This window comes from Urocitellus parryii, chromosome 10 (assembly GCF_045843805.1).
Source record: "Urocitellus parryii isolate mUroPar1 chromosome 10, mUroPar1.hap1, whole genome shotgun sequence".
Taxonomy (NCBI): domain Eukaryota; kingdom Metazoa; phylum Chordata; class Mammalia; order Rodentia; family Sciuridae; genus Urocitellus; species Urocitellus parryii.
Genome location: NC_135540.1, coordinates 90,842,752 through 90,854,923, shown reverse-complemented (window position 1 = coordinate 90,854,923; position 12,172 = coordinate 90,842,752). Strand labels below are relative to the sequence as shown.

The following is a 12,172-nucleotide window of genomic DNA, read 5'->3' as shown; positions in this document are numbered from 1 at the left end:
TAACCCACTTAATGAAGTGTTGGGAAATGAAAGAAACCAAATGATTTCACAGACAGCTAAATCCTGATTGGTCTCTCAAGTTGCCAGTCTCCTAGAGCTGAGTTTAAATTCCTTCTACAAACTCAAGTCATCAAAGGATAAAATTTTTCACCAGAGTAAACTGGAGAAGTAATCTGGATTTTCACTATTTCAGCTTACATTTTTGCCTGGTGAACATAAAGGTAACATTAATTGACCATGATTCAAGTAGAACATTCATTTTTTAAAGCATAATCTTCTCTTAAAAGAAAAAAAATAGATTGAAGGAGTAACACTATTTTGTTCTTATAGGTAGCAATTTGAAACATGAAGACTACGATTCTACTGTTTTGTCTTCTAGGATCAACTCAGTCATTACCAGTAAGTGCAATATGTTTATTTTTATGTACCCACCAGTCTCAGCAGCATCTCTAGTTGCAGACCTTTCTCTCTTCCTGCTCTCCCCAAACCTGCTCTATTTTGTGACCCACTTTTTAGTTTACTGTTTTTATTTTCCAAGGCAAAAGATGATAAATTAATAAGGTGTTGGTGCATATTTCAACATATTTGAATTTTTAAAATTCGTGTACTATATCATGTAATAAGTTATTATTTGGGCAAAGCAATAGGGTAGAAATGAGGGACAGGGAATGCTTTCAATTTTATCTATCCAAAGTTGATAATTATTTTATATTCCAAAAATAAAGTAAGATTTTCTCAACAACCAGCTATTTGCTCATGACTAAAACAGTTAACTACATGTTCTGATTTTTCTAATTGAAAACACAAGCTATCTAGATTATGTGAACTCTAAAAAGGCTACCAAATCATATAAGACCAAAAGTATTTAATAGAGTGGACAACATTTTCTATTAGAATATTGCATTACAAGCTATGTTCATGTCTAACGGGTTTTTGAAAGAAAGGACTAGAACTCCACAATTACTCCAGTTGTCCCACATTATTTTGCAGACATAGATATGGGTGGTTGGGATGTATAAGTGGACTTTTCCTTGAAATAACAGAATAAAAGAAAGTATTCTTGGTTGAGGCTCAAGTGCACTTGACATGTCCACAGTCAGACATTGAACTACTTGCTGAATATACAATGGTAAGAAAGACATAATCCCTCATGGTATTCACAGGACTGCAGGTATCAATCAAGTAATTGTATTAAGGAAATGTTAATTTATAAATAATTGTGAAGGAAATGAATAGGGTGAGCTTGTGGAAGGATGAAACAAACATGAAGGACCAACCTCCCTCTTACTTCATCCATATATACATACATATGTTCTTGAAAGAAGCTGTCTGTGCAAATTTCATCTTCAAAACAAGGTAAAATAGGAAGTTAATTTTTGAAAACAGATATTTCACTTCACTAAACAAGTTTACCAAAACCATCTTCAAAATAAAGTCTCTCTTTTATGTTTAAATTACCATACAATTCATAAAAATTCAAGATAAATAAAACTTTGCAGGAATACAGCTCCCATGCGAAATGGACTCAAGAATAGAGTATGGGCTAATGCAGACTGCTATTGGCCAATAATGTGAGATCAGCTAGATCGTTAATGGGTAGAGATAGAGAGGTGACATTGAAATGTGTGTTAGGTATAGAAACAATATTTATCAAATGAAAAACCGTGACATATGGACAAGGTATATCTTATTTTATGAAAATGTACTGAATTATAAAGGCATACAAAATGAAACTCAGTGGCAAATGCAAGGACTTAAAACAGCCTAGTAATAATTTTCAGTAGATCAAAAGTTTGAATGCAGGTGACATATGACAATACTACAAGTAGAAAGAGAGGAAATAAGAAGAATCAAAGTCATAGAAAGTGGATGCTGGAGAAAACAAGATTTAATTCTTTCAATAACTATTTTTTGAGTATCTACTGTATGCCCAATACTGATTTATCTGTTTGGGATTATCATTGAATTAAAAAAACAACATTTCTAGCCTTGTGAAGTTTATATTTTGTCAAGGAAACAGATGGTAAACATCCTGAATCATAGATTACATTCCTATTAAAAGGTAGTAAGCACTGGGGAAAAATCACAAAGCAGAGTTAGATGAAGCAAGCCTATGAGTAGCTGCATGCTGGCAATGCATCAGTTTGCATACACAGAAGACTGGTCATGGTAATACTCAACAAGAAAGAGCATCCTAGTAAAGACTTAAAGCAAGTGAGAGAGTAAGCCAGTGTCTGGAGGAAGAGCATTCCAGCCAGAGAGAAGAGGTGGAGGTGAGATCCTGGGCAGAAGTGGACTGCACCTACCTGAGAAACACCAAAGAGCCTATATGGATGGAGTAGAGAAAGCAAGAGGAAATGAGGTGGGGCAGAAGGTCAGAGAGGCACTAGGGCACCAGAACATGAGGACCTTGTAGCCATTGTAAGGTCTCTGGTTTTTATTCCCTGTGAAATTGGCAGTCATCATAGGCACTAAACAGAGGAATAACAAAAGTAGGCAATCGTTTTCAAAGGGTCACTCCAGTTGCTGGGTTTAATAATAGATTGTAGCAGATGAAAAAAAAATTGTTTACAGAATATACATCTTCATAATCTTAACACTGAAAAGAACATCCAAGGACAGGTAATGCTAATTGCTCTTCTTACAACAAAACGGGAAAGTCCAAAGTGAAATCAAGAGTTAGTGGCTGACGGCTCCAGAGTAAACCAAAGAGAGCTATGCAGTGCTAGGGTGCCACTTCTCCCAGCCCTCTGGCCACATCAAGGACAAAGACAGTCTGAGGTCATATGAGTGGAAGAATTTATTTTTTGAGAGCCTATAAGCACAGTGGGGACCCTGATACTAACTCTGCCACACACTATGTGACCTTGGGCTTCTCTAATCTATAGAATAAAACCATGCAAATAGATCATATGGGTAGCAAGGACATTTTTCACCCTTAAAAGTCAAGGATTCTTAATACACTAGGAGAATATACTGGCCAGGAGGGAAAATGAACTTTCATTACAGGATTAACATGTCAGGCACAAGGCAAAGGTGGGAAGCTTTATGAAAATGCAGTAGGATTTATGGCAGTTTAAGTCAAGCATTGGGGAAAAGCAAATATGCACAGAACTAAGATGCAGAGTGTGTATTCCATATCCAACAAAGGAAGATAGAAGCTACGAAAAGAAATGAGAGCCAGGAACAACCTCGCCCTTTCCTCTTCCTCTTTCCCAACGCCCCAACCACCACCACCTGTTTTGGGTGGTTGTTGTTGCTGCTACTGCTAAGGCTATTGTTTATTTTTTTATTTTGGTTTGGTTTTGTATTTTTCCAGTACTGGGGATTGAACCCAGTGCCTTGCCTTGCGCATGCCATGGTAGGCATGTTATACCACTGAGCCACAGCCCAGCCCTCCATATCCTTTTTTTTTTAGGTCCTTCACACCCTTTTTGATGCAGCATTTTTCCATTCTAGCATTCTGCCTCTGCCATACACAAAATGTTCCAGGGATTAAAACTGTTTCAAAATACATGAAGCTTAAAGACAGACATTTTTATTTGGGACAACCTGCTTTCTTCTGGACATAAGTGGATATAAAACCTCAAACACATTCCTGACTTATCAAATATTTGTATTCACAGAAGCAGTTTAATTTGGGACTTGCTCCAACAAAACCAGCTCCAGAACAGGCCTCACAACTAAACCAACAGCAGCCAAATCAGGTAACTGTTTTATAATAGGGAAGATTTATAAACCAACAAAGGAAACATGTTAATACTGGTGGATTTAAAATCAAGACTTATATAGTCTTATGACTGAACAAAAGAGAGGCTTTTCCTTTGAGAGAAAAAAAAGCCAAAACACTTTTTTAATATATAAATAAAGAAAGTAAAGTGCTCTCATTCTTTTTCTTTTGTCTGAATAGTTGGTTTAACAACTAACTCTAGTAAACTTTGAAAAGCAATAACAACACCTTTTTACAAAGCTTGGTCATGTATGCCTTTGAGATACTCTGACATGCTATGTTGAATTTACAAGGATGGCAGAGATTAGGAGGTAATCCATAAAAATAACAGCATGTTTCTTCACGGCTTTCTTAAGTTTTACTCTGTTGATGAGCTGATGTGTTTCTATAGAATCTGTTTCTTCAAAGCATATTTAAATATTTTTGAAAACTCCATGAGCTTGGTTACTGTACTCCCTGGCCCTCCAACTTTTTGACAATATATAAGGGCTCTGCCTTACCTATATATAGACTTTGTGAAATAGTACAGTCAGATAATACTAAAATCTAAAGTTTTTTCTTTAGTCAATGGACATTGTAAAACACTCTAATTAGGAGTCAATCCTTTTCCTTAAGGAATCTGAAGCTTATACAATTTCCAAGACCCTCTTTAAGAAAAAGATTACAAAAATCAATATGTAAAATGAGGTACTGATAAACACCATAAGTGTGAACACAGGACACCTCCAAGGACCAATCCACCTCTGATAGAAGTATAGATTACTTGAAGACATCTACTATTAACAGAGTAGAAAAAAATCAGATAATCTCTTGTCTAATACACCAATTTCAATACCCTCTAGGTCTTCTCTTCTTTAAGTCTAATACCATTAACACAGTTGCTCACACTGGGGGCAGATCTGCAACTGGTAAGTAATCTTTTATGTCATTACCCATTATTCAATAAACATAACACCTAATGTTCAGCATGGAGGAGAGACAAGAACACATGGAAATGTTCATCCATAAGTGAACATACACATACTCACTGTAGATAAATTGTAAAAGAGGAATAAAAGGAGAGTCAAAGCATTGGATGCAATCAATGCATTCCAAAAAGATTTTCTTAATAGGAGTCTCCAAAGAAATTGATCTAACTCAAATCTTAGTTCTCCAACTCCTCCAACCTCTTCTGCAAGATTCTTTCTCCATTCCTCCACTATAGAATGCCCCCTTAGAATGTCTGGACACCGACATAAACACTATGATCACCATTATTACCCCAATAAGAGAAAACTAAAAAGAATAAAAAGATCTTGAGTCCTCTCATAGAATATCTGTAATCTATTCAAGAATAGAAAAATCTTTCCTGATTGATATGGATTTTTTCCAGTGTTCAGATTTAAATAAAGCATTAATTCATGTTCCAGCCAAGATATTTAATTCCAAACCTCTCAATTTTCAAGAGGATAGCAATGAAGGAATTAATTTCTTTAGGAAAAAAATTCTAAGATCCATTACTGTTGTAATCAGATGGGGAAAGAAAGGAAAACATCACCTAAATAATTCTCAAATAGATGGAATTAAATGCCAAAGGAAAAACTTAATATGGAAAAAGTTAAAAATAGATCTTATAGGTATATTATCAGACTAAACAAGTCTTTGGATTTCATTTCTGTGTCAAATTACACACACAGTAGAATACTATGTTTATATAGCAAATCCTCCATTTAAATATATATTTACATTTAGTAAATGCATATTAGTTTCCCAAATGTTGGAACTGAAAGAAACACAATAAAAATCTCCTTCATTATCCACAGTTTAATCCTGCTATAGGAATGGCACCTGGTGCCCAAACACTGCCATTGACCCTGGGGGCATTGAATGGACAACAGCAGCTGCAATCACAAGTAAGTTCAAAAACTGGATTTCAGTTCAACATTAGAGAACATTTTCTCTCAGATGAAAGCTTACAGAATTCAAAGAATTTTTTAAGCTTTCTTGAAAAATTGAACAAATAATTTGCGGATGCTATGTTCTACTAAATGTAGAATAGTATTTGATAATTTGGTTTTTGTTGAAAACACACCCCTAAAACTGAGAATACTGCCCAATAACCTCCCTAGAACACATTTTCAATGAGTAACAAGAAACCATAAAAAGTTGGGGAATATTGAAGAGTGAAGAATATAAGGACAAATTGAGAGAAACCAGAATTATTTCTATTTTTATCCCAAAGAAAAACTAAGATATGGGTAAAGTTTTACCTCCAGTAAATCTAAATTTTTTTGTTCTCTTTTTTCCATGCCACCTCAAAAGTCTCCTAGGACTTTTTAGTTACTATATTCTTACCTCTCACTATCATTTGCTTTCAGAAAAAAATTCAAGGATACCCTCTCACACTAAGATAAACATAATGTACTTAAAATATCACTCTCTTTAGAAGCATTCACCTTTAACACTAAACAAAGACAAAATTCTTAATTTCTTGAAATGTCTCTAAACAATTTAATAATCTCTAAAGAAAAATGCAATTGTCTATGGCTGGACTGTTGTTTTGGGACAACTTATTCTTCCCAGCAAGTGATCTCAGCCCCAGGAACCCACCAAATGGTCTAAGTGTTTTGTAGAAACATTGATTATTTATTATGTAAATAATATGTTAATTATAAAAAGTGAGAAAATACATACAAGCAAAAAGTAATACAATTCACCCAAAATCAAACACTATATAGGATATGTCTTTCAAATCCTTATTCAATAGCTATATGTACATTTTTTTAAGAAAACATATTCTTTATTTAATGTTATATAACCTGATTTTTTTCTTCTAAATATATCTTGAATAATTTTCATGCCTTGAAATATTCACTTGTAACTTTATTTATAAATGACTGCTTAATATGCCATTTTATACCAAATTCCATACAGTGAAAACATGGAGGTTTTTGCTTCTGTAAACAATGCTACAGAGAACATCCTTGTAACTAAGTCTATGATACATCAATGAGTGAGTGTTTCCTTTGGATCTATTCTTAGGAGAGGATTTATGGAACTGAAGACACATAAAATGTCTTCTTAATAAAAATCTTTTTTTTTACCTTTATTTTATTTTTTATGTGGTGCTGAGAATCCAACCCAGGGCCTCACATGTGCTACATGAGCGCTCTACCGCTAAGCCACAATCCCAGCCCAATAATAGAAATCTTGGTTAAAAAAGCTGAACCTCGGGGCTGGGGATGTGGCTCAAGCGGTAGCGCGCTCGCCTGGCATGCGTGCGGCCAGGGTTCGACCCTCAGCACCACATACAAACAAAGATGTTGTGTCCGCCGAAAACTAAAAAAATAAATATTAAAAAAAAAAAAATTCTCAAAAAAAAAAAAAAAAAGCTGAACCTCTGAAAAAGACTTGAAAAACATGCAAATAAAATGTGACTCTCTTTAATACATGATTCTGGTATAATCCATGTTCTGACTCCCCAGGTTCAGTTTCAATTGTTGCCCTGCTCTATTTTTACCTTGAAGACAGACTTAGTACAACTTATTCCCCAGATTACATACCCACTTCAGTCGAAGTATTAGTTGGCTGTGTAAATGTTACAAAATTTTCAGTATAAAGTTTGCCATTGCACACTCCCCTGCATGCAGAAATGCAAATCCATCTCCATTCTCTAACAGGATTCTTTAATTTCCCTGATTCTTCTACCAACAAGGGTCCCCATACATGATCTCCTAGGCAGTTCCAGTCTCTCAAAATCCTTCCTTACCTTCTCTGGCACAAAACCTATAACTGTTGGCAGCTCCCAATTATCAAAGAACCAAACTGATCAAGCGTACACTCTAGAGCCCTTTGGAGGACACTATTCAAACTGTAGCATCATCCAATGTATAACTTCTACCTTCTAAATGTATTGCTTTAAATGTAAAACAATCTGGGTCTGATCTTATTTTTACACACTACATAAGTTTCAATTGTCATCTAGCTCTAAGATTCTGTATCTATGATGATACTTAGTAACAAGCATTGGTTAAACAGATATTAAATCCTTTCAAGGAAATTTCAAGATTTATACCATCTACCAGAACTCATTTTTGAATATACATTTTTAATAAATTTTTCCCTTTTTTTCAGATGTTACCAATTATTGTAGCACAACTTGGAGTCCAGGTAAAATTATTTTAGTATGATTTTGTTTTAAATCACCTTGGTATAAAATATTTAACCTCTTTCCAATTCATCAGTCACCAAGTTTCTGATTTACTTTTTACTATATGGCCACTAATAATAAAAGCTAACACTTACTGAGCAATTACATGCCAAATATTGTTCTGAAAAGTACTTTGCATGTGTTATTTCATTTAATATTTAAAACAGCCTCTTAGCCAAGCACAGGATCATACACCTGTATTTCCAGTGACTTGGGAGGCTGAGGCGGGAAAATCCTAAGTTTGAGACCACCCTGGCTGAGGATGACATTGCCTCAAAATAAAAATTAAACAGGGCTTGGAATGTAGTACAGTGGTAGAACTCCCCTGGGTCCAACCCCCATCCCCCCAAAATAAAAATAAAGCCATCTCTGTAGGCATTATTTTTATGTCCAATTTAAAGATAAGTAAGTAGAGATAGTAGCAGTTACTAAGCTATAGTTGCACCTATAGTAGCTGATACATCAGATGAGGCAACTAGTCAATCCTCTAAACCAAACTGTTAAAAAAGAAATAAATTAATGGGATTAATCTTATTGTTTGTGATTTGGGGGATTTTTTATCTCAAATTTATTTTTTAACTATATGTACTTAATTTTTTTTTTACTTTCTTTCTCATCTTCCTATCTACTTCAGTGAAAATAATTCTTGAGATCACTGATAAAATTACAAAGGGCCAGTATCAATATCAGAATAAGGTGACAGCTTTTACTTCTAAAAACAGAGTCAAATATAAAATTTCTAGCAACTCAATCCCATATGTAGGACCATATTCTACAAGAATTATTTGAAATATAGCAAAGGTTTATGTAAAATATATTCATCAAAATAGTATAGAGAAAAGTATTGGATATACCTTAAATTTAAGACCCCCTACAAAGAAAAAGGTTAAGCTATGCAACATAAAAGCAAATATTATGTGCCATTCAGAATTACACATATTAAAATTTATTAATAATACAGTTAAGTGATAATTAAGGAATGCTGAAATAAAAGGCAAGAAAGACAGAAAACTGTATAAATGACATAATTTCTATTCTGTAAAAAAAAATTGGAAGACATCTAGAAAAAATACCGTAAACTTTGAATGGTGAGAGTATTTTTTTCTCTAATGTTTTCTGTATCTTTAAGTTTCCTCCAATGTATATCTATTACTTACAAAAAATATATAATTTTTAAAATGTAGGTGACCTCACATTATTCAAATAATAAATGTTAGCAGTCCCCATATCATATGCTGATGTCAATTTTATGATACAGATCACAAAGACAGTTTAACATATTGTTGAAAACAAAATATCTCTTTATAATATTTAAAAGTATTTTGAGTTTTTAAGTTATAATATATATATATATATATATATATATTTGAGTATATTAAACTTTGTCTAATATCTTTTGTTTAAAATTTTGTTTTTAGGGTACTATCCTAAGCTCAGAGGAATTGGTAAAAAAAATTTTTTTTTGTTCAAAACTATCATTCCAAACTCTTTTTACTTCTACCACAATGTTTTCTATCATCTCATATACTCTTTGGCCACAAACCTGAATCTGGTGTAGAGTAAACTGAACATTTTTATATGCCTTTGAATTATATTATTCTCTCTCTGGGGATTTTATCATCATCTTGCAGCTACTTTTCTGTTATGATGACTTAGCACTGGTCTTTCACACATTGCCATTAGGCTCAGTTCTATGGTTCTCAGAGACCTATTACACATTTTTAACTCTATACTGATCAAAATCTATGATTAAAAAATATTGAAATGAATGCAAATGTAGAATAATATAAATATTGACTTTTTGTATTTTTTAGTTTTATGAGAAGAAAATATTTTCTATCATCTGATAGTGATAAATACTCTTTCCTATACACACAAGTAATAGGAGGCCTAGACCTAAATGGCATTCATTTTATATATATTAGGTCTTTTAGTTGTAGATGGATACAATATATTTATTTTATTTATTTATTTTTATGTGGTGCTGGGATTGAACACAGTGCCATGTGTGTGAGGCAAATGCTCTACCACTGAGCCACAAACCCAGCCCCTAAATGGCATTCTTAAAACACAAATACACACTAATATCTAGTCATCCATAAATCATGTTTTAAAAAATGACTTGAATTCATATATAAACATGACAATAGAAATAAGAAAGCTAGGCAATATCTGAGAACACAGTTTTTAAATAGTTTTCCTATTATGAAAAAGGTATTCGAGATTTGCTGTTTTTTCCATAAATAATAATCAAGTAATGGGAGTAGTGTCTTATTTTTCCAACACTGATACATGAACTTCCACGTCTACCAGTTATTGGACCTTCTACATGGCAAGCACTTAAGTGGATCCCTTACATACATGGCCTTTAACTCTCACCAAACTACAAAATCAAGACCTTGGACACAGCTGTACAAATAAAAGAAACTGAGGCTTAGAGAGCTTAAGTAATTTAGGTCTAAAAGACAACAAAAGAAAAGAAAAAAAAAGACTACATCCAAATCCAAAACCACTTTTCTATCTAACATTCTGGTGGTTTTCAAACATTTTTTGGTTCAACTCATAGTTAAAATTGTGTTTTTATGCCACTCAAACCATATGCACACATACACACAATATTCCTCTAACTGCCTTGTGTGGTGGCACATGCTTATAATCCCAGCAGTTCAGGAAGCTGAGACAGGAGGATTGCAAGTTCAAAGCCAGCCTTAGCAAAAACGAGGCACTAAGCAATTCAGTGAGACTCTGTCTCTAAATAAAATACAAAATAGAGCTGGAGATGTGGTTCGTGGTTGAGTGCCCCTGAATTCAATCCCCAGTACCAAAGGAAAAAAAAATTCCCCTTACTGTATGGAATGTACCATGGTAATTTATAATCTATTCCATTTTATTTTTTTAAAGATGGCTGCCACCCACTTTTCTTATTTCAAAGCTGTGGTTGTCATAATTCTCAGTTTAAAAGCTTTTCTAGTGCACTCTACTCCTATATCATCTGGTATAAATCTAATTCTGATTTCAGTATCTATTAAATCTAAGACAGTATTTCTCAAACTTCAGTCTTGGCCACCAATTCAGGATGACTTTGAGAACCAGTTTAAGATGCAGATTCCTCAGTTCTGCTGAGACTCACTCAATCAGAATCTTTTTAACAGTGGAAAACTACAAAAAAGAAGAGATTCTTCAGTAACCTCAAAAAACACACTAGCAGCTGAATTGAAAGAACCTTAAAAGGATGAAGATGATGTTTGGTGAATCTACCCGAACTAATTTTTCCATTTATTTTTAATTTCCTAAATTACTTTTAAAAAAAAACTTTTATTAGCAAAAGAAAGTCTATTTTTTAGGTCAATAACAGAGTTATCACCATTATTTTTGTATGAGTTTTCTCCTTTAGTATTATCTCCAGATCCACCTGATAATAACAAAGCATGTATCATACCTCTTCCTGTGACCAGTTTGATTCTGGTTTTCCTATTCTGAGGAAAACAGAGCACAAACAAAGAACCCCAATAATGAAACCAGCATCAGGCTTGGCTTTGGCAAGAGAGGCATCTTCACTGAGGAATGGCAAATCTTTGTTTTCTTCTCTGACTTTGCCCTGTCCTTCCTACTCACAACTTGCTGCCCTCCAAAGAGACAGGCTCATTGACTAATCATAAAACGTGTTCCTTTTGACTTTGTTTTCTGTTTCTTTTCCTCATTCTAGCCATTGGCCCCACAAATCTTCACAGGCCTTCTCATCCATCCATTGTTTCCCGGAGGCATCCAGCCCACCAATCAGGCAGGAGCTAATCCAGATGCCCAGGATGGGGTCCTTCCTGCAGGACAAACAGGAGTAAATCCTACCAACCAGGGAACCCCAGCGAGCCACCTTGCAACTCCTACTGGCACAGATGATGATGAGTTTGGAGAGACTACCCCTGCAGGCATCAGAAGGGGCACACAAACTACGTACGAAACCACCACAGAATCACCAAATCGTGAGTTCTCTCATCTTGGAAAATGTCTTCAGCCATGAAAGTTATTCACAGAATGGGACACAAGAGTTCTTTGTCTTTTTTGACAAATGCAGATTTTGTTTTGTTTTGTTGTTACCAGAGATTGAACCCAGGGCTGCTTAACCAATGAGCAACATCCCCAACCTTTTTTCAAATTTTTTATCTTGAGACAGAGTCTTGTTAATTGCTTAGGGCCTCATTAAATTGCTGAGGCTGGCTTTGAATTTGTAATCCTCCTGCCTCAGCCTCCTTAGC

At 34.4% G+C, this 12,172-nt stretch overlaps 1 protein-coding gene across 1 annotated transcript; it reads left to right on the top strand.

Moving 5' to 3' along the window:
* Positions 1 to 345: 345 nt before the first annotated feature.
* Positions 346 to 11,937, top strand: Amtn (amelotin). The gene is made up of 7 exons (XM_026402561.2): positions 346 to 399; positions 3,627 to 3,707; positions 4,573 to 4,638; positions 5,533 to 5,622; positions 7,844 to 7,879; positions 9,338 to 9,364; positions 11,626 to 11,937. Exons 1-7 carry the CDS (start codon positions 346 to 348, stop codon positions 11,935 to 11,937), a joined length of 666 nt encoding a protein of 221 aa, XP_026258346.2.
* The last annotated feature ends 235 nt before the right edge of the window (positions 11,938 to 12,172 follow it).